Source organism: Panthera uncia, chromosome D1, assembly GCF_023721935.1.
Source record: "Panthera uncia isolate 11264 chromosome D1, Puncia_PCG_1.0, whole genome shotgun sequence".
Lineage (NCBI taxonomy): Eukaryota > Metazoa > Chordata > Mammalia > Carnivora > Felidae > Panthera > Panthera uncia.
Window position 1 is genome coordinate 97,185,630 of NC_064808.1, and position 23,525 is coordinate 97,209,154.

A 23,525-nucleotide genomic window follows, 5' to 3' on the forward strand; every position below is an offset into this window, starting at 1 on the left:
GTCCGTCACGACACCCCGGACCCATCTCCCCCAAGGAGGGTCCGTCATACTTCTCTGGATCCTTCTCCCCTCAGGAAGCCTCATCGTCATTCTTCAGGCATGTCTCCTAGGAGAACCCATCATGACACACCAGATTCATCTCTTCCTAGGAGGGCCTGTCACAATTCCTCAGATAGCTCTGTTCCCAGAAGGGCTCAAAATAGCTCACCTGACACATCTCAACCTAGAAGGACTCATGACTCCTTGGACACATCGCAGCTCAGGAGGGCCCATCATAACTCCCCTGATTTGGCTGCTAGTGTCCCTCATTCACTGCCCAGACCCAAAAGCAGTAAAGGCCCAGAGAGAGCTTCTAGCAAAACTTCTCCACATTCGAAGGGGCGGGGACCATCTCACACAATCCCAAAGAACAGCAAATATGAGTATGACTCGGACCTCTCTCCTCCGCGAAAAAAGCAAGCAAAATCCCATAAGCATGATTCTAAAGGTAAGCATTTGATTGTCCATAGAGGGACTTATTCTGAGTGCTTTCTTTTGGACCTTTTACTTCTTGTGGTCTTTAGAAATGAGAATGGCATTTCTTTGGAGAAGTTTTAAAACTGTAGGGAAAGGAGGAGAGGTTGGGCTGAGGGGAGTTAAAATTTACAGTGGCAAGGGGGACCTTTTTTTTTTTTTTTTAGTTTATTTTTATTTTAAGGGGGAAAGGGGCAGAGAGAAAGAGCACATGTGCGAGAATCCCAAACAGACTCTATGCTGTTAGCACAGAACCTGACATGGGACTTGAACTCATGAACCTTGAGGTCATGACCTGAGCCAAAACCAAGAGTGGGAAGCTTAACCAACTGAGTCACTCAGGCACCCCAAGGAAGACATTTTTATATATTTTTTTGTTTTTTCTCCCCACCCCATGTGAAAATACAACATGTTTGATGTAGAAACTTCAGGGTGTATAGAAATGTACAAAGAAGAAAGGTACCAAATTTGTTGAAAGCCATTTGCTCTTAGTGTTGTGGCCAATGTTTTTTAAACCCTTTTTCTATTCATTTTTTATATAGTTGAGCCCTTTCTATGTAGTATATACATGTTATATGTGTAATCTTGCCTGGTTTATTCATTTAATGTTACCTTCGCCGTGTCATAAATTAACGTGGTCTTTATTGGTGTTCTGTTACATAAATGTACTTAACCATTTCCCTAATAGTGCATATTTTAGGTTATTTATAAATTTTGTTTTTATAATTTTAAAATGAACATCCTTGTAGATAAATCATTGCTCTGTTCGGGATTATTTCCTTATCTACTTTTAGATAGATTTCCTGGAAATTTAAGTACTTCTAGGTATGTTTCCTGGGAAACAAAGTAGAAATTGATTTGTTAGTTAAGGGGCATGTGTGGTTTTAAGACTGTGGATACCCATTGCTTCTTTGGGAGGTGATTTGTGATGTTTCTGTCTACAACTCAGGCCTGTGCAGTGAGATTTGTTTACTCACTAGGTACTGTTTTCATTCATTTTTTTTTAAATAGTTTTTACTGTTTTATTTATTCTTGAGAGAGAGAGACAGCATGAGTGAGGGAGGGGCAGAGCGAGAAAGGGACACAGAATCCGAAGCAGCCTCCAGGTTCTGAGCTGTCAGCACAGAGCCCGACGTGGGGCTTGAACTCACGAGCCGTGAGATCATGACCTGAGCCAAAGTTGGACACTCAACCGACTGAGCCACCCAGGCACCCCTGTTTTCATTCTTAAATAAAATATATCGTTATCTTTTAGTCTCTGACATCACAGTGTATTCTAGGCAGTTGTAACTTTTGCCACAGCCCTGAGATCTGAGTGTGAATTGTTTCTCCCATTCTGTGCTCAGATAAATATGACATAGGTGAGTATGTTGAGGCCTCACATGCTAGTCACAGTCACTAGTAACTTGGGAATAGAAGCCCACATCCTGCCTGTTTGGTTGTAAAAGTTGTGTCTGACTCTGCTCTTTTCCCATGTCATCTGTACTTGTGTTTAGGACAGTGATAGCTCTTTAGAGGAGGACCAAATGAATATTGGACATTAGCTTGATAAATTCCATTTTTAAGATTCCACCAATGGGATTAAAGACTTTACTTTTTAATTTCTAGACTCTTCCCCCAGCCATAGGAAATTTCATACAAACTCTTCGCCTAGGAGATATCAGAGTCACATGTTGGACTCTTCCTCCTACCCAGATGATAGTCGGAAAGCCTCTGATTCAGATCTTTCTCCTCCACGGCAAAAGCAGAGTTCAGGGCACAAAGATTCTGATTCAGATCTGTCACCTCCACGGAATAGACCTACATACCGGAGCTCTGATTCTGACCTGTCTCCACCAAGGAGGAAACAGAGGGCCAAATCTTCTGATTCCGATCTGTCTCCACCTCGAAGGAGTCAGCCTCTAGGAAAGAAGGTAGGAATTTTCAGGAGCCATACCTTCTCTTAGAGTGACTGCGCTTTTCTATTTCTGTACAAGTTTCAGAGATACAAACCAGAGAGGGAGGGGGTAGCTCCTGGTAGAGTAAATCTAGTGCAGAGTTACCTCTGGAGCTCTTTGCTCCTTCTGAAGGCAGGACTGCCTGTGACCCAGCCCGGATGAACTTGCAAATACCGGTTCCTAAGTAGCTTCTGACTTTATATCCTCTTTATTCCACAAATGTCATTTTTTAATGGGTCTGGAAAAACTTCCTATTTTCTCATGAATAAACTGAGAACTATAGTTTACAGAGTAGAGTTTGGAACAAACTTTGTGTTAATTGGATGACATTCAAATCCTCCTGCTTCTGCTTACTGTCTATGATATTTGAGCAAGATATGTGAGATCTCTAAGCCCCAGCTGCTTCATCTGTAAAATGGGGATAATAGTAGTATATACTTCATGAGGTTCTTGTGAGAATTAAATTAGCTCATATAAGTAAAACTCTTAGCACAGTGCCCAGAACAAAGTCAGACTTTAGTGTAAGCAGTTGATTATTATAAATTGGACTACCAGTCTCCATTCGCAGATCTTAAGAGGCATTTAGAATATAAAATTACTTTTACGAATCATACCACCTGGGAAGTCTGTGTTTTATTTTAAATCTGTGATGAAGCATGAATTGCCCAGAACATCTGCATGAACTTGGAGCAGTTGTTTTGTAAAGCACCCCAGTGCTAGGAAAAGAATCTTATTCCAGTGAGTTGGTTAAGAAAGAGAATAATAGAGCCTGTAGTATGCACATTTACCTCCAACCCAGACTTTTCAGGCAAGTCTCCTCTGTAGTCCACATGGTCCTGGCAGCGTGTCCCTGGCCCAGGAAGTAGGGTTCTTCTTTTCTGGGAAACAGAGTGAGGTCTGTGTTGCAGCTGGACCCCTTGACATTTTAGGTATCTGTTTACTTCATGGATAGTTTCATATTAAATTGAGCACATTGCTTAAGGATACCACAATACACTGTATACTCCGTTTATGCATTGGTTGGTTATCTTGCTATGAAATAGGGTTTAGTAAGAGGGTTTGATTTGGTCACAACTTGTCATTATCCTGAAATATATCCACAACTGAGGGACCTTAGACTTGCTTGAGTTTGTAGTTTAAATGGAATATTTTATTAGTGTGGGTCTCTACTGAAGGGCTTAGAGCTTGATACAGGCTTCTGATCAGGTGACCTGAGAATGTGTCTTCATGTTTACAGTTTATATACTGAAAAGTCAGAACTATTTAGATGCTTAGCTTTTTCTTTAATATTTTGTTAGTTTGTGTTTGTGTTTATTCTTCAAACTTGGTAGTACTATTAATTTGCCATGAAGTTCAATTTTATTTCTTTTTTATTTTGTGAATCTTGTGGTCGATAATGAGAATACAAAGTTGGAGTCGTTTGGTTTGGTTATTGCTCATCGTCAGGCAAAAATGCACCTGTCTACCCTGGAGCCTGCTGCTACATCGTCTCATTAATGTTGGATGCTCCCTTTTCCGTTGCATAGGCTGCACACATGTATTCTGGGGCAAGAACTGGGTTGGTGTTAACTGACATACAGCGAGAGCAGCAAGAGCTCAAGAAACGGGACCAAGAAACTACGGCGTTTGAAGGTAAAAATGAAAATGCAGAGACCAGTCGAGGCTCATTTAGATTTTATTTTATTTTTTTAACGTAACTTCTTGTATCTGTATTTTAAACTTTTAATTGAGATCAAATTTCAGCTCTGGTTTTATGCATTATTTTAACTTCTTAGTGGTCCCAAGTGGTTCTTTTCTTTCTTGACAAAGGTTAGTTAGACATTGGTAGGAACTACTTGTAGTCTGGCTGCAAAAGTTTTTATTCAGCATCAGAATCCCACATTGATTTCAACTGTTAGAATATTATTCCCAGTTCTGATACCTGGGTGTTTATCTTTAAAAGTATAATTTTCCTTTGCAGCTGAATTCCAGTATGCCGAAACTGTATTTCGAGATAAGTCTGGTCGTAAGAGGAATTTGAAACTGGAACGTTTAGAGCAAAGGAGAAAAGCAGAGAAGGACTCGGAGAGAGAGGAGCTGTATGCTCAATGGGGAAAAGGGTAAGAGAACCACTGAAATGGAGAACAAGACTGTGCTGACTGGAGGAGGTCATTCTCTACTTTTCTGACCAGTGAGTTAGTTCGTTGCACCTTCACAGCTGTTTCAGGAATGGAAGGTTCAGTGTGCTCGGTCTCCCTCCTAAGATACTGGGGTACTCCATACTTGGCATTGGTATTCTAGTTTTGCTCTTTTCAATATTTGGCCGACGCTGCTGGGAAAAGGAAGTTCCCCAAATGTAGCAGTATGGTCCGCTCAGTGTGAGTGCAAATGTTAAATGGGACAGCATACACTCTTGGTTCTTTTTGCCCAGGCTTGCCCAGAGCCGGCAGCAGCAACAAAATGTGGAGGATGCAGTGAAGGAAATGCAAAAGCCTCTGGCGCGCTACATTGATGATGAAGATCTGGATCGGATGCTGCGAGAACAGGAAAGAGAGGGGGACCCCATGGCCAACTTTATCAAGAAGAATAAGGCTAAGGAGAACAAGAATAAGAAAGGTGAGCCTTCTGGGACTCGTCAGAGATGAAGGTGACTTGTGTAAAAAGAGATAGTCTTTAGCTTGATGATATATAGTCAGGTGCAGAGAAGGCTCTCCCATACAGTTTTTTAGGTTCCTTGTATTTGGAAATTTGCGTTCAGCTCACTAGAGATTTCTGTATAAAATTTTTGTTCCCACTGCCACCTGACTCTGGATTGAGTTATATAGGTAACTAACTTCTCCCTCTCTCCTCTCACCAGTGAGACCTCGCTACAGTGGTCCTGCCCCTCCTCCCAACAGATTCAATATCTGGCCTGGATATCGCTGGGATGGAGTTGACAGGTAAGCCTGAGTATTTCCTACATTTTTGTTTTCTTTTCCATCTGACCCTAACCTTTCCTAGCCGTTCTTACATCACTCTACACTCTGCCTCATTCTCTGTTCTAACCACAAAGTTAATAATATGCAGTTTGCTTGCTTCTGTTTCTGAGGTCCCCAAATCCCATTTCCCATGCTTAAAATATTCTTCCTCCTTCTCCGTTTTTCCTTTTCAAAGTGTTTTTTTAAAGCTCTGGACAAACAGCTGTGCTGCTTCCGATAGGATACCCTTTGTTGTTGACATTGGTCACTTCTAGAGATGTTTTCTAAGGTTTAGAGGGGATGAGTGATGGGCGGTAGTCTGGAGTCTTTCATATGTTGTATCTTTAAAATGTAGCCCTTGAACCTTCTCTTCACTGACTTAGGAATGAGTTACTTACGATATCTTCCTGACCCCTACGGCCAGCATCTGTACCCATTTACTCTAACTTACTGTCTGTTGTGTGCTTCTGTTCAAAGTCTGCCTCTCTGTTTACATGGTAGATCCCATCTCCTCTTGCTACGGAAGGACATTGTTCTAGCGTTTACCATAGTGGTTCTCAAACTTTTTGATCTCAAGACCCCTTTATACTTGAGAACCCCAAACAGCTTTTGTTTATATGGTTTATATGTATTAATATTTACCTTATTAGAAATTAAACTGAGAAGTTTAAAAAGTGTTTATTAATTAGTTCATTAAAAACATAATAAAGCCATTATGTTAATATAATTACCATATTTTTTAAGAAAAATAACTATTTTCCAAACAAAGAAAGTAGAAGAATGGCATTGATTTACATTTTTGCAAATCTCGTTAATGTTTGGCTTAATAGTCGATAGCAGGATTCTGCATTGAGTCCGTTGCAGTTTGTTTAGTTGGAGTATTGAAAGAAAGCTTAGCCTTAGAAAATTCAGCTGTGGGGCACCTGGGTGGCTCAGTCGGTTAAATGTCTGACTCTTGATCTCAGCTCAGGTTGTGATCTCAGGGTCATGAACACAAGCCCTGCATTGGGCTCCGGGCTGGGCATGAAGCCTACTTAAAAAAAAAAAACAAAAAAACCCCAGCCTTATACATAGGTTGTTAGAAAAGGAAGGTGTATTATATTTTGTACTACACAGAAATTCAACAGGTGATAGTTTCTTAAAGGTGATTTATAACATGGAGTCTGAAACCATATCAAAGAACTTTTAATACTGTTACATTAAAATTCTTTTTTTTTTTTTTTTTTACCTTGTAGGGATCTTTTGCCAGTGCGTGATTTTATAACATCATGTGCTGGTCATTTGGAAAATAGTGGCTTGCTGAGTTTTTCAGACCTGCCAAATGTTGACATTTTTCGTTATACAACATCAGTGATTTGTACTTGTTAACGTTACCTCTGATCTCATCACCAAAATCTTAATAGGAAGCTAAAGTTCATGGTGGTGGATCCAAGTGTATTCAAATTCTAATTTATGCTTAAAGTCTTGAATTTTATCATTGGTGACAAGTGTCAGTTGTTACTGAAATTAAAGCTTTTTGTACAATAACTTTTTTGTAGAATCCATCAGATTTTGTACCTAGAGGATCAGGTCCTCTGTGAATATAGAGTTTTACTTCTTCCTTTCCAATCCAAATGCCCTTTGTTTCTTTTTCTTACCTTAATTGTACTAACTAGAGCTTCCAGTGCAGATGTTGAATAGAAGTAGTAAGAACAGACATCTTTGCCTTCTTCCTAAATCTTAGGAGAACAACAGTCAGTGTTTTACCATTAAATATGTTGTAAGCTATAGGTGTCTTGTAGATTCCCTTCGCTGAGTTGAGAAGGTTCCTTTCTATTCCTAGTTTGCTGACAGTTTTTTTTTTTTTTTCCAGAATGTGTGTTGGATTTTGGTTCATTCTTTGATCTATTAGTTAGTTATTTAGGAATGCATTGTTTAATTCCAAACATTTAGACTTCTGTAGTATCTCACCATTATTGATTTCCAGTTTAATTCTGATGAGGTCAGAGAATATACTCCATAATATTTTGATCTTTTGAAATGTATTAAGATGTGTTTTATGGCCCAGTATATGGTTGACCTTGGTGAATAGTCCATTTGCATATGAGGATAATATGTATCCTGCAGTTGTTTGGGGGAGTGTTTTGAAAATTAATTTTTGTATTTTTTTAAACGTAAACTTTTTGTTTTGGAATAATTTTAGATTTATAGAAAATTTGCAGATAGTATAAAGAATTCCTATACACTCCTCATCCAGTTTTATTATCATTCATTGCATTTCCATGGTACATTTATTTATCAGAACAACATTGGTATGTTGCTATTAATGTACCAGATTTTACTTGGATTTCACCAGTTTTTTCCAGTAAAATCCTTTTCTGTTTAGGATCCCACATTGCACTTAGTTGTCATTTCTCCTTATTCTTCTCTGGTCTGTGACAGTTTCTCAGTCTTTCTTTGCTGTTTGTCACCATGACAATTTTTTGGAATATGGTCAGTTATTTTGTAGAATGTCCCTCAAAGTGGGTTCATTTGATGTTTTTCTCATGGTTAGACTGCGGTTATGGGTTTTTGGAAAGAATGCCACAGTGGTGGCATGCCCTTCTCATCACATCATTTAACCGGTACCTGGTAACAACAGGACATCCCTAGTGTTAACCTCAGTCACTTGGTTCAGCTGTAGTGAGTGTTTGCCAGGTATCTCCATTTTAGTTATTCTTTTTCCCCTTCCGTACATACTTAGTTCTCTAGAAGTGAGTCACTGAATTTAGCTTGTACTCAAAAGGTGACCTGTAGGTGGCATAGCTACATTTATTATTTGGGCTTTTTCTATAGGGATTTGTTTTGTCACCCCATCTGCTTAGTCAGTTATTTATTTATATCAGTAATGATTCATGCATATTTTATACTGTGGATTGTAATCCAGTAATACGTTATTTATTTTGTTATTTATTTAAATAAATTGTTCTGTTCTTTTTTTTTTTTTATTTTTTTTTTTTTTCAATTTTTTTTTTTTTTTTTTGGGACAGAGAGAGACAGAGCATGAACAGGGGAGGGGCAGAGAGAGAGGGAGACACAGAATCAGAAACAGGCTCCAGGCTCCGAGCCATCAGCCCAGAGCCGGACGCGGGGCTCGAACTCACGGACCGCGAGATCGTGACCTGGCTGAAGTCGGACGCTTAACCGACTGCGCCACCCAGGCGCCCCAAATTGTTCTGTTCTTTAGCTACTGGGAATTCTTTAAGGTGTCCCTTTTGCATGCCCTGTCCTTTTATTTTTTGAGTACTCTCTGACTTTCTGATACTGCAAGATGCTCCAGGCTCATCTTGTATGTTCCTTGTCCCAGCCCTAGAATCAGCCATTTCTCCAAGCAGCCCTGGCTGCTTTTAATGGATAATGGTATTTAGAAACCAAGATCTGACTGCTACAAGTACTTGTTACTGGGGTGTTATTGTTTCTAGGCTATGCCAGCAGACAGAGCTAGGTAGTACATGTCTAGAAATTCATGTACACACACATATTTGTTATTATTTCTGTACCTACTTATCTGTACGTATGTGTCTGTATATGTACATGTTTATGTATACAGATTCGTAAATATGAATTCATACTAATGTTGACTCTAGTGGAGTATTACCTTTTCTTCCGGCTTGTCTGTAACTTCCCTCTTCAGGATTGAGAAACCTAGCACCCGCATGTACCGTCCATTTTGCTCATCTCTGTATACATGTAAAACAGTTTCAGAATTGAGAGATTCAGAAGTCAGAAACAGATTTCCAACAAAAATATAGTGTAGTTACTTTTGTTACTACCCTTATAATTTCTAGTGAAAGAACCATTTTTCAACTGCCCTGCCCCAGTACTGTTATGTCATACATTTGTAATATAGATTCATTTGTCATAGTCCCCGTCTATCCTGGGATCTCCTGACTTCCTGGGTGATTTTTCCTTTTTATAGTTTGCTTATATTAGTGTTTATTTTTTATTGTATATAGTTCTGTGGGGTTTGACAAATGCATGGAGTCATTTATTCACCACCCTACTACTGTATGGAACAGCTACATCATCCAAAAATTTCCCCTGTAAGTCCTGTTTTAGTCAGTTACACTTTGTCCACCAAACCCTTGTGATGAGTGCTCTGCTTTCTGTTCCTATGTTTTGCCTTTTTCAGAGTGTCACAGGAATGGAATCATACAATATGGAGCCTTTTGAGTGACTTCTTGCACTTAGCAAAATGCATGTAAGGTTTATCCGTGTTCTTGCATGAATATCCCATTATGTGGCTGTATCAGTTTGTTTATTCCCCAGTTGAAGGACATCTTCAGTTTTTAGCAACTCTGAATAAAGCCGCAGTAAACATTTGTGTATAGATTTTTATGTGGACATAGTTTTCAGTTCATTTGGGTAGATACCCAGTGATTGCTGGAATATATGGTGAGACTATGTTGAACTTGATAAGAAACTGCCAGTTGTTTTCTAATGTGGCTATACCATTTTTTGTTACACCAGAGAATGAGGATTCCTGTTGCTCCATACCCTTGCCAGCCTTTGGTATTGTCAGTGTTTTGGATTTTAGGTGTGTACATTTAGTATTGAATTTTAATTGCTCTGTTATCTGCTTAGCTAAACCTCTCTGCAGTTTTCTTTTTTAGTGTTTGCTTTAAGGATTACAGTATGTATCTTTAACTCATTACAGCCTACTGGGAGTTTATAACTGTACTGTTTCACATAAAATACACAAACCTTGTATGTAACGCTGAGGTTCCACTTACCCTCTGTTCTATATGCTATTGTTGTCATATATATTACATAAATGGTATAGACCCCACAATATAGTGTTCTAATTTTTTTAAAAAGTTTATTTATTTTGAGAGATAGAGAAAGCATGGGTGCGGGTGGGTAGAGAAGGAGAGAGCGAATCCCAAACAGGCTGTGCATTGTCAGTGCAGAGTCTGATGTGGGGCTTGAACTCACAAACCATAAGATCATAATTTGAGCCCAAGTTAGATGCTTAACCGACTGAGCCACCCAGGCACCCCTCCAGTGTTCTAATTTTTTATTTACAGTTATTTAAAAAGAAACCTGGAAAAACAACAAAATATATAAGTGTTAATATTTAATATTTAACTCATGTATTTACCATTTCTGGTGCTCTTTTTTTTTTTTTCTTTAAACAACTTTTAATATTCCTTTAGTGTAGGATTATTGGTGACAAATTCTCTGTTTTTGTTGATGTGAAGATGTCTTTATTTCACCTTTAATTTTTAAAAACTTTAGTTTTGAAATAATTTTAGATAAGAACTTGAAAAATTAGTACAGTGTGTTACAGCGTACCCTTTACCCAGCTTCCCCCAACGATAACCTAACATAACCATAGTACATTACCAAAATAAGGAGATTGACATTGGCACAATTCTATTAAATTAAAGACATTTTTCTCACCTTCATTTCTCAAGGATAGTTTTACTGACGTATTATTGGAGGAGGTCATCAAGATGACATTACCACTTGTTGACCCAGAAGCTGGACCCAGGGCAGTCAGAGGCCTCTTACCCTCTCTCTTATCCTTGGAATGTGTGTCCTGCCTACCCTTTTCAAGGTTGTAGCCTTGAAAGAGTAAGGTGTTATTGAGACCACCTGGGCCAAATATGTGGCTGAATCCAGTTAAGGCCTCTGTATAAGTTTTTGAGATTCGCCAGGTGGCTGCCCAAGAGAGGCTTCATATGTAAGTTCCCTTGCCTATTAAACTTGCCCCCTATCAATGTGGAGTGGCCTGCCTCTTTTTTTTTTTTTTTTTGTTCTCTCCTTGCCCTCCACGTACTGGGGCCAATTTCAGACTTCCCCCAGGAAGCTCACAAGGTTGTGAACCAACACATAGAACTCTGGATTGATAGTATCAGAATTCTGTGACAGTTTTGTCAACGCTTTAAGAAAGTTTCATCATTTTCTGGCCTCCACTGTTTCTTTTTTTTTTTTTTTAATTTTTTTTTTTTCAACGTCTTTTATTTATTTTTGGGACAGAGAGAGACAGAGCATGAACGGGGGAGGGGCAGAGAGAGAGGGAGACACAGAATCGGAAACATGGCCTCCACTGTTTCTAATTAGAAGTAAATCCTTAGTCCTCATTTATTTTATTGTTACTCCCTGCCCCACATTGTAATATATTGTTTTTCTCTGTCAGATTTTTCTTCTTGTTTTAGGTTTTTAGCCAGTTTATCATGTACCTCAGTGTGGTTTTCTTTGTATTTATCCTGCTTTGGGTTTGTTATGCTCTCTGGATCTTTAAATTCATGTTATTCACCATTGGGAAGTATTTGGCTATTTTTTCATCAGTTATTTTTTCTGAACTACTGTTTCTTCTTCTCCAGTTACGTTATTTTCCACCACTTAATATTATTCCGCAGAGCCCTAAAGTCCTGTTCATTTTTCTAGCATCATTTTTTCTGTCTGTTTTTAAGGTCAGATAGTTTCTGTTGATCTGTTTTCCACTTCATTGACTTTCTGCCATCTCCAATCTATTAAGCCCACACAGTGAATTTTTTGTTTCAGCTAGTTTATTGTATTTTTCAACTCTAGAATTTCCGTTTGATAGTTTGTATTTCTCTGCTGAGATTTTCCATCTGCTCATTCATTATGAGACATTTCCCTCTTCCTTGAGAATATTTATAATTGGTGCTTTGAAGTCCTGTTTGCTCATTGTAACATTTAGATCACCTCAGGATTGGTTTCTATTAATAGCCTTTTCTTGAGTTTGATTACATTTTACTATTCCTTGACATATCTGGTCATTTTTTTTTCACATATATTGGATACTGTAAGTGATACATTGTCAGAACTTGGAATTCTGTTATATTTCTCTGAAGTATGTTGATGTTTATTTCCAGTAGACTGTTAAGTGGGTGCATTTGAGCTCCGAAAGCTGTCTCCTTTGCAGTGGGCAGCAGCTACAATTTCTGCTCAGTTCTTTCAATTTCTAGCTGCTGCTTTTTCACTGGGCCCAGTGTGGTTCCTCTGTGCAAGCACAGTTTAGCAGTTAGCCAAGGATTTAGGTGCTGTTTGTGTGTACATTGCAGGGTTCATCTGTTTTGTAGCTTTCTCCCCTTCAGAGTTTCCTTCCTGATTTTCTAGCTGCTCTGCCTTCTTTGCACTGATGCCTCAAGCTAATAAGCCTGTGACTTTCTGCCTCCATGAGCTGTGCAGACCGGGAAGTGCCCTCTGGCAAAAAGCTCACAAATCTTTTTACAAATGGACTCATCCAGGTTCTGCCTGCTTTTGGTCACTTTCCCATGCCTTCAAAGAATTTTAGATACTTGCACTTTCATATTTTGTCCAGATTTTATAATCGCTGTCTGAGAATAGAGTAGTCTGCTCAAGTTCCTCTGCTGTGACTGAAATCCATTGCCCCACCTCCTATGGACCTGAGGCATTGTCTTCTGTCCCCCAAGCTGCCATCAAAATCTGAGGCTCTAGTTCCTGATACTGGGTATCCTCAGGGTGGCTGTGGTTTCAGGCTAGCTTACTACTTTGGTTTGCAGTTCACTGGATATAGGCTCTTTGGTAGCAGGACATTTTTCAGAATGCTGATTTGTCTTATAGCCAGAAGTGGATCTTTTTATAGCCACAACCCTAGAGATTTTCCCTGCTACACTGAGGCCATCCTTTTTTTTTTTTCCTATTTAAAAAAAATTTTTTTTTGGACCCACACTCAGAACTCTCCCTGACCTAGTATTTTCTTGATATCTGATTTGTCTCCAGCTCTCCCAGGAGTTTTCTTCCACTTAGCATTTTTTCTTACATCTTTCCTTTTAGTTCCCTTTCTCATCTTTGTTTTCTTTCTCATTATTCACTCTTTCATCACCTCTTTTAGTTTGTCTGGTTTTGGCCCATTGCAAGTGAACATTTCTAGAACATATCTGTAGTTGGAAAAACTCATAAGGTCAATTAATCTAATCCCGTTATTATTTAAAAGACAAGCAAGGCCCAGATAAATCTAACTACTTACCTCGAGTTATTTAGCTCACCTGAAAAAGCTGGAATTAGAATCCTGGGCTCCTGGTGCGCCTGGATGGCTCAGTCGGTGAAGTGTCCGACTTCGGCTCGGGTCATGATCTCACGGTTCGTGAGTTAGAGCCCTGCATCGGGCTGTGTGCTGACAGCTCAGAGCCTGGAGCCTACTTCAGATACTGTGTCTTCCCCTCTCTCTGCCCCTCCCCTGCTCGCACTCTGTCTCTCTCTCTCTCAAAAATAAATAAAAACATTAAAAAAAAATTAAGAATCATGGGCTCCTGATTCTATAGTCCAAGGCTTTTCTACTGTGCATTCTCTTGTGGTTTGTTTTTTGATTCTGTGGGGTTTGGTTTGTTATTCATATGTCCTTTGTCTGTATGATCATATTAGTGTTGGTTCTCTTAAGTACTTATTCCCCAGGGCAAAAAACAGTGGTTTCCTTGGTGCTCTAGAATACCCTGCATGCTTTTGAGGTTAGAGATGGAGCTGTTTGTAGTGAGCTTCCCTTCCTAAAACACTCTGCTATTCATCCTACTCATCCCTTAGGGAGGGTGTTAGGAAAGAGGGAAGGAAAGCCTGTTCTCTCCATCAGTTCAGTAACACTTAGCAAAGATGTGATTAGTTGAGGCAGCTGTGTACCAGCTGCTGGGCTCTCACAGGTAGTGATAGTCCCTAAGCTTAGGAACTTACTTTCCATCTAGAGCAGAAAGACAAGTAAATAATTTCAATACTACTTGCTAGTATTACTATAGAGGATTTTCAGGGTGCTTGGGAGCACAAAGGTAGAGTAAATTCAGCCTTGGGAGAGTGCGGTTAGGGGAAGCTTTCTAGAATATACATGAGCTTTGTCTTAAGGGATATCAGTCGCCAGCCAACATAAGAAGAGGAAGGAGGTTGAAGTGCGAAGTCATAAGGGTATGGGACATCATAGTGTTATGGGGGGGCAGTCGTAAGCAGTTTGCTACTGTTGGAGAGCATGAGGTGTGACGTGGAGTGTATGTGATAGATTGGAAAGGTAAGCAGGGGCCTGGTCACAGTAGGCTTTAGAAGCATTTGTGATGGGTGTGGCCTTCACCCTAAAGGCAAAGGAGGGCCCTTGAAGGAATAACAGCAGCTTTGTATATTAGATAGATGAATCACTAAGGCAGTAATGTGAAGCATTTGAAAGGCACACATCTGGAAGTGGAGAGACAAGGTGAAAGGCTATTGCAGTAGGTCAGGGTAAAGGAGGTGGAGTTCTGAACTGTAGGGAAGTGTTCAGGGATGAGGTGTCAGGACCTGGTGGCTGACTTGGGCAGAAGGAGAAATCACTGGATTTGACAATAGGGAAGGTCACTGGCGGCCTGAAAGAGAGCTAACTGTGGCATGGTGAGACAAAAGCTAGGTTCCAATGTGTTAAGGAGTGAATGAAAAGTGAGGAGGTGTAGACAGTGAATACAAGCTCTTTTAAGAAGTTCAATTTAAAGTCCCCAGCTGCATTAGCCCTTTAGCAAGAGAGTCGGCCTGTCCTCTGAAGCTTTGAATCCAGGCATTGACTTCCCCTCTGTAGCTATGAAAGTCCCAGGTGGCATCTTCTTCCAGTAGGGGGCCATTTCATCTATATTGAAAATCTGTTTAGTGTAACCACCTTCACTGACTGTCTTAGGTAGCTAGATCTGTTAGATAACTTGCTGCAGCTTTACACTGGCACTTGCTGTTTCACTCAAACTTTTATGTTATGGAGACAACTTCTTTGCTTAAATCTCACGAACCAACCTCTGCCAGCTTCAAACTTTTCTTCTGCAGCTTCCCCACCTCTCTTAGTCTTCACAGAATTGAAGAGACTCAGGGCCTTGCTCTGGATTAAGCTTTGCCTCAAAGGAATGTTATAGCTGGTTTGATCCCCTATCGAGACCACTCAGACTTCCTCCATATCAGCAGTAAGGCTGTTTTGCTTCCTTATCATTTGTGTTTGTTGGAGTAGCACTTTTAATTTTCTTCAGTAACTTTTCCTTTGCATTTACAAGTTGACTGACTGGCGCAAGAGGCGTAGCTTTTAGCCCATCTTGGCTTGCAACTTGCCTTCTTCACTGAACTTAGTCTTTTTTCTAGCTTTTGACTTAAAGCGAGACGTGTGATTCTTTCTTTTACTTGAACCCTTACAGGCCAATGTAGGGTCATTAATTGGCTTAATTTCAATATTGCTGTGTCTCAGAGAATAGGCTGGAGGAGAGGGAGAGAGATGGGGGAGTGGCCGGTCAGTGGAGCAGTCAGAACACACACAACATTTATCAACTGAGTTTGCTGTCTTACATGGATGCATTCGTGGCACCCCAAAACAGTTGACGATAGTTTCGTTAAAGATCACTGATTAAAGATCACCATAACAAATGATGAAAAAATGTGAAATGTTGCAAGAGTTACCAAAGTGTGACCCAGAGGCACGAAGTGAGCAAATGCTGTTGGAAAGTGGCACCAATAGACTTAATTGATGCATGGTTGCCACAGATCTTCAGTTGGTAAAAAATACATTCTGTGAAGTGTCGTAAAGTGAAGTGCAATTAGAGAGGTGCCTGTAATAAGAATTCACTAAATGTTGTGTAACGAATGGATAAATTATAAGATGTAGACATCAGCTGAGAGGAAGTTGGGCCTGTAGAGTAGTAAATGTTTGAAACGGTTGTCAAAAGAGTGGCAGAAGGGTCTGAATAAGAACTAATAAAAGGATGAATGATGTATTTTGGCTTTTTGATTCTATTGCATATGCCTTACATATTTTCACATGACTGCCTTACTTTCCTCCTTATCTATTAGGTTGTGAACTCTTCTCTTTTTTCAAAAATGAATGTCCACTTCAGGATTCTGGCTGATCAGTGTCTCTTGATTGCAGATCCAATGGATTTGAACAGAAGCGCTTTGCCAGGCTTGCCAGCAAGAAGGCGGTGGAGGAACTTGCCTACAAGTGGAGTGTTGAGGATATGTAACTTTTCTGAGGCTGTGGGGCGGCTGTGGGTTGTGGTAGTGGACATAGGGCAGCCAGACATCCAGCTGTAACAGCTGTCTATGCTAGTAATCAGGGTCCACACAGACCAGCAACCTGAATGCCAGTTTTGACTACAGAAGAATATTTTGAGACCTGATGTTTGGACTGAGGCACCTGTACTTCTCAGGTGTTCCAACACTGGTGATTGCTGGCCTTCAGAGGAAGCATTGCATTTTCAGTGTCCCAGAGTTTGTTCTTGGTTAGGGTTTTTCTTTTTTAATAAACATACATTTATTTTTTCACAATCATGCTCTTAACTGGGTATTCTGTTTTTGGGAAGAACACAAGCTAATGTTGAACCTCCATGGATCTTGGAGGGTGATGGTTGGATTTTTCATTAATCTAGAAAGCAGTGGGAGTAAAAACTTTGGCAGTGATAGTTCCTTCCTCTTAGAAAATATGAATTAGTGCTAAACTAGACTTAGGAATAAAAGTAGCTGTTTGGAGGCATGGTGTATGTCAAAGGTAGTGTCACAAATTAGTGGAGAAGAAACAGATAATGGCGTTTAGAAAATTGACTTATATATGGACAACAATAAAATTGGATCCCTACCTCACACCATATAAGACAAAGACATCCCAAAGTGATGAAAGACCTAAATGAAAGGTAAAATGTTAAAACCAGTAGGAAAAATCAGAGACTGTCTTTGCGACTTTGGGGTGAGGATAGATTTCTTAAATGAGATCCCCAAAGCACTATCCATGAGATTTGATACCTTTGACTACTTCGTAACTAAAGATTTCTGGTCAACAAAGCATCTCATAGTCAAAGTTAAAGATGTGTACAGATTAGGAAAAAATATTTGCAATGTTTAAAACTGACAAGGGATTGCATATATAAAAGACTGAATATAGAAAGTACTACTGCAAATCAGGAAGAGAAACAAAACACAAGATAAAAATGGGCAAAGAATATAAATAGGTAAAATCTAAAGGGAAAACCAGAATGACTAATAAGTATATTACCCCATTGGTAATTAGAGAAACGCAAATTAAAGTGTTAATGTGTTTCTACTTTATATCTATTGGTTTGGCAAAAATAGGAGACTGAGCTCTCATGGGGAATGAAAACTCATGAGGAGTTTCAACTGGTACATCCATTCCGGAGACAAATGGGCAACACTTCACTGGAATGAAATAATACCTGACATGCAGTATTACATAGTTTTTAAGAGTGTGGTTCTGGAGCTATACTGCCTGAGTTTGAATCCCAGCTGTGTCTTTTACTAATAGTGTGACCTTGGTAAGGCACTTAACTTTTTTGTGAAATGGAGATAATAATACCTACTTTGTAGGTTTATTGTGAGCTTAGAACAGTGCTTGGCACATAGTATGTGTCACAAAATTGTTAGCTATTATTATTATTGTCTTCCTAATCATCAGGTGTTGATAGCCAGCTTCCAAGATTGCCCCCGATGATCCTTGATCCCTGGTATTCAAGCCCTTTGTAGTCCCCTCCCATAATGCATAGGGCTGTCCTGTGTAACCAGTAGGATGTACCGGAAATGTGTTACTTCTGAGGCTAGGTCATAAAAGACATTGAAACCTCTGCCTTGTACTTTCTTGGATCCCTTGCTGTGGAAGAAGCCAACTGCTATGTCATGAGGACACGCAGGCAGCCCTCTGGAGAGGTCCATGTGGAAAGGAACTAAGACCTCTCACCAATAGATGGCACCAAGTTACCCATCCCTGTGAGCAACCTTGGAAGTGGATATTCTAGCTCCATTCAGACCTTTAGATGAATGTGGCCTTGATCGACATGTGACCACGGCCTCATGAGAGATCCTGAGCTAGAATCACCTACCTCCGAATTTTTGACCCAAAGAAACAGTGAGGTAGTAGGTGTTCACTTTTTAAAAAGCTTTATTGAGTTATAACACACATAGTATACACTTAACTCATTTCCCATGAGGTACGCTTCAGTGGTTTTTAGATATCACAGAGTTGTGTACCTATCACCACAGTTTTTAAAACATTTTGATCACTCTGGATATAAGAACTTTGAATCCATTAGCGGTTGCTGCTCACGTGTCCCCAGCTCTCCCATCCCCTGACAACTACTGATCCACTCTCTGTCTCTTTGGATCTGCCTGTTAGAGACATTTCGTGTAGTATGTGAATGGGACTGTCCTACAACATGTGGCCTTTTGTGTCTAGCTCTTTCCACTGAGCGTGTTGTTTTTAAGTTTCATCTGTGTTGTAGTACATCTCAGTCCTTCATTCCTTTTTATGGCTGAATAATATTCCCTTGTATGGATAGCACATTTTATTCATGCATTAGCTGATAGACATTTGAGTCATTTCTACTTTCTGTCTGTTACGAATGGTGCTGTTGTGAATATTTATGTACAAGTTTTTGTATGGACATACACTTTCATTTCTCTTGGAGTAGGTTTGCTAGGTCATAAAGTCCATGTTTAACTTTTTGAGGAACTGCCAAACTTCCAAAGCAGTGTATGACACTTCCAGTTTCTCCACATCTTTGACAACACCTATCAACTATCTGCCGTGATTCTAGCCATGTTGGTGGGTGTGAAGCGGTATCTCACTGTGGTTTTGATCTGCATTTTCCTAATGCCTAATGTTGTGTAACATTTGTATATATCTTCTTTGGAGAAATGTTCATTCAAATCCTTTGCCCATTTTTCAGTTGGGTTGTGTGTCACACTTACATATGTGCATGCACACGCACATGGGCGCACACACACACACACACACACACACACTCTAATGTAGAGTTCTTGATATATTCTGGTTGCAAGTCTCTTATCAGATACATGATTTACCAACGTGTTCTCTCATTCTGTGGGTGTTATTGTTTTAAGCTACTGAGTTTTGAGGTAATTTGTTATACAGCAATAGCTAACTAATGCATTAAGTATGTATATACTCTACATCAAAGCAGCTCTACTTCTGGCTGTATCCTTCAGTGAAACTTGCAGATAGATCCACAAGGAGTTACATAAAAGGATGTTTATCTGTGTATGGTTTGGGTAGCAAGAAGCTAGAAGCAACTTAGATGTCTGTCCCTGAGGGAATTGATAAGTAAAATGTGGTATGCGCATAGGAGAGAATATAAAAGCAGTCAGACGCAAGCAGTTAGGAACTGCTGTGACATGACAGACTCCAGGTGAGGAAAATAAAGGAGAATTCGATTTACAGCAAAAACCAGCTAAGTAAATTAAAACACACTAAGCAGCATTTTTTCTAAGGAGGATCTATACACCTTAACACCCTGGAATAGTCTGTAGGAGGGAACAGAATGGGACCGGGATGGCGGTGGATGGGAGGGAAAGGGAAACAAAAGCGAGGCCTTACGTGGATGAATGCGATCGTGTGTCCTGGGCTCTGACAGGTGGTCACCTCAGTCCTGTGCCCCTGAGGCCCTGAGCACAGATCCAGAAGCAAGGTCCTGCTCTACCAGAATTGACATTTTGCACTGTGTTAGGCTAAACTGCCATGACAGCCACCGAAGGGGCTACCTTACCACAATAGAAGTTTTTTCTCCTTCCTCACTCATGGAATGTGCAGGGTAGTTTGAGATTGGCGTAGTGGGAGGAGCATTCTCTGTTTGGGGGCCATTTAGGGACCAAGCTGATGCTGATGCGAACACAGCCTCCGAGCTTGCTTTGGGTATTGTCATTTTAGTGAGTTGAGCAGAGCCAGGCAGATCGCCTGGGAGATGCAACAGGGCAGCTCTAGAAGCAGCACAGACTTCGACTCCTATTCTGACGGCTAGAACTTACTTACATGGTGCTCCTTAATGCAAGAGAGCCCCAGAAATGCAGTGCACACCCAGGAAGAAGGGGAGAATGGATTTTGTTGGACAGCTCTAGTGTGCACATCTCAGGCCCCAAAAGAAAGGCTGTCCGTCCTCCAGCCATTTGATACATATGTGGATTTTGAAGCAGTGTTGAAATCTAAAAATCCCAAAGGGACTCCATCCCTTCTCTTAACTGGAGAGCCTGAGCTGGAATCACTGCCAAGTTGGAGAGGTCTGTTCCCCAGCTGTAGCCAGTGGCTGTCAGAGAGATGTGTAGGCAGAGAGGTGGAGGTATGTTAAATAGGAAACAAGCTCAGAAAACAAGTTCTACAGTTAGCACGATGCATAGTTGGGACTTGAACCCAGAGTCCTACTGGGTTGCGCTCTGCCTTGCTGGTCCTTTGGCTCCTTGATGTAAACATTTTGTGAAAAGGCCCAAGGTTAGAACGTTAGCGGTGAAACTGGTGAAATCTGAATAGAGTCCAGAGTTTAGTTCCTACAAAGGCGTGCAACGTTCATCTCTCAGTCTTGACAAATGTACTGTAGTCACGTAAGAGGTTTAACAGTCGAGAAATTGGGGTGAAGAGTAACAAAACAAAACTCTACATTATCTTTACAGTTTGCTAGAAGTTTAAATTTTTTCCAAAATAGAAAGCTTATTTTACAAAAAGTCCTCAGTGAATATAGGCCCCAGATCCTATTCTAACTTACTACTTCAGAGTTTATGCTTTTGTAAGCTGTTTTGTGAGCCATCCCCTTTCCTTGGCCAGAAGTGGCAGTGAGTACATTCAACTCCTAGCTGTTTGTCACAACTCTTATACACAGCTGGGTTTTATTTCCGTATGGGCCAGGTTTTAACTTCATTTTAATGGGGCCCCACACTTTCTTAGGAACACCTTGCTTTAGGAGGCTGTTGTGGACTGAATGTTGTATCCTCCCGCCCCCCACATTCCCATGTTGAAATCCTAGCCCCAGTGTGATGATACTAGGAAGTAGGAATTTTAAGAGGTGATAAGGTCCTGAGGGTGGAGCCTCACGAATGAGATTAGTGCCCTTGTAAAAGAAGCCCCAGAGAGCTCCCTTGTTTTCTTTCTGCCATGTGAGGACACAGCGAGAAGCTAGCTTCTGAACCAGGAAGAACCTCATCAGATACCAAATCAATCTGCTAATGTCTTGATCTTGGACCCCCAGGCCTCCAGAACTGTGAGAAATAAATGCATGTTGTTTAAGCTCCCCAGTATAGGGTATTTTTGTTACAGCATTTTGTTTTGAATGGACTAAGACAGGCTCAGATGTTTTAGAAACCTTAAACCACATTGTTTTTTCCTTAACAAAGGAATCTATCTGTTTTCAAGCAGAGACTTAGGTGGAGGGGAAGTAGATAGATTTTATTGTAGGTGAGCTCTGTGTTTGGTAGGCACTGGTGAAAATTTACGAATTTCTTCTCCCTCCGATTTTTCTGCCTTAGTGTATGTGAGCACAGCACATCCTCCAGGGCAGAGACCTCCAAGTCTGTTCAGCAGGTGGCTGGCTGTCATTCCCTAGGCTGACTACTAGAGGGCAGTGTGATATGCCTTTTCCTGACTGGGGAAAGGTGGCCTCTGGGTCTTATCCGTGTTTTAGCATCTCTCAAGGATATAGGTGGCTAAATTCAGTTGCCTATTCCATGTCTTATCCCTCTTTTGAAACCAGAAACGTAATCCTGTTTTCAATATGGTAAGTATTTTTAAGAGAGAGACCTGGTGTTTAGACTTTGATGAGATTCTCCCTTAGGCTTTGGATACTTTCTCTACGTGGAAGATTTTGTTTGTTTTAATCAATCCAGACCCTCATGTTCTCCTTCCTTTCCCGTGCCACTTTCTCCACTCTGAAGTTTAGACTTAAGCGGCAGTGAGCAATACTCAAACCCACTGGATTATACACTTTAAAAGGGTAAATTTTATGGTATGTGAATTATAATCTCAGAGAATGTAAAGGGAAAAAAAGCAGCAGTGAGCAGACGCTGTAGCTCAAATAGAATGTCATTAATTGATGGCACTGACAAGAAAAGTTTTGATGCTTTGCCATTCATTCATTAGTTAGGGGGAAATAGTCTGACCTCTTTTTCCCTCAGGAGTCCTGGAACACACTGACCTTCTAAGACTCACAGTGCATCCTTCCTTTCTAAAAAGGTTACTCACCCTTGCTCAGTTAGTTTCAAAGAGTTGTATTAGGGTCAGGGTGTGACTGGGAAATCCCAGTGGGAAAACTGAGTCTGTGCTATGAGGTAGTTATGGTGGGACCTCAGTTTTAAGGTTCGATATGGGTGCCCAACTGTGCATTTTTGCATAGGTTATTTGGGCGGTTTCTTTCTCCCGATTATTATTATTTTTTTGGGATTTTGAGTCCTCTTATCAAAAGTACTTCTGGAGCCGGCTTTCAGGCAGCTGGACTGGTCTGTAAAAATAGGCAGAGAGATTATGGGGCCAGGCTGGAGCTGAATTATGTCTGCCCCATGACGCTGGCTTTTTTTTTTTTTTTTTTTTTTTTTGGCCGTATGCAAACATTATTGTATCTGGGAAGACAAATTTCCTTTGTACCTGAATGTTTTCCTTTGCTCAGTAGAGAAATTTTGTTTGGCTCCCATTTGCTGCTGTTGACCTTGAGCTTACAGAGGTTCAATCTTTCAGAAAACAAGGGCATGTAGGAGGTCCTGGTGGTAGTTTGATCCTGAGGTGGTGCCTGCGAACCCACACTCTTGAGGGGACAGAGAGCAGTCAGCTGAAAAAGGAGTGTACCTTACCCTCCCTGCATGTTATGCTCAGAAGGAGTCACGGATAGAAATGCAGTGTCTAGTGCCTAGTAATCAAGGTTTGTTTTCTTTTCCTTTTGGCAGAGGAGAAAACATTTGTACAGAGAGGTTAACTTGCTCAGAATTGCTCTAGGTTGGGAAAGATCCAGGGTTTAAACATCAGACTCCACTCCCTACAGTTCTCCCCCCACCCACCCTCACCCTGATAGCAAGGTGACAGGTGAAGGGGTAGTCCAGAGGTCTGTCCTCTGCCCACAGCAGTTCTTACCAGGGGCTTGTCATAGCCTCTGTGATGAAGGTCTCCGTAGCATACTTGGGGCTGAGTTCTACAGTCCTGGAAGAATTGCTTGCTGGTAGTTTCAGTTTGTAACTTGGCTTTGAAGACCCTGAGTGTGCTAGAGGGGCACTTACCCTTGACTCTTTTTACCAGGGATTTGGGAGGAGGTAGATGAGACATCTGGGAAGAGAGGAATGCATGTCTGGGGAAATAATAATAATGATGATTTTAATTGCTATCTTTTGTTAGGTACTTACCACGTGTCCAGCATATGCTAAGTGCATACGTACCTCACCTCTG

At 40.6% G+C, this 23,525-nt stretch overlaps 1 protein-coding gene across 2 annotated transcripts in view; it reads left to right on the forward strand.

Moving 5' to 3' along the window:
- BUD13 (BUD13 homolog) overlaps positions 1–23,525 on the forward strand; it is a 275,859-nt gene that overhangs the window by 11,656 nt on the left and 240,678 nt on the right. Inside the window, exons 4-10 of one of the 2 annotated variants that reach the window (XM_049621212.1) lie at positions 1–487; positions 2,122–2,426; positions 3,977–4,082; positions 4,411–4,549; positions 4,861–5,045; positions 5,287–5,368; positions 16,242–16,639. The exon at positions 1–487 is cut by the window's left edge and continues 122 nt beyond it. In XM_049621212.1, the coding sequence (XP_049477169.1) occupies positions 1–487; positions 2,122–2,426; positions 3,977–4,082; positions 4,411–4,549; positions 4,861–5,045; positions 5,287–5,368; positions 16,242–16,335 (1,398 nt within the window). In that variant the 3' untranslated portion in view covers positions 16,336–16,639. Of the gene's footprint in view, positions 488–2,121; positions 2,427–3,976; positions 4,083–4,410; positions 4,550–4,860; positions 5,046–5,286; positions 5,369–16,241; positions 16,640–23,525 lie in introns of those variants that run through there. The other variant, XM_049621220.1, reaches the window with a different exon arrangement.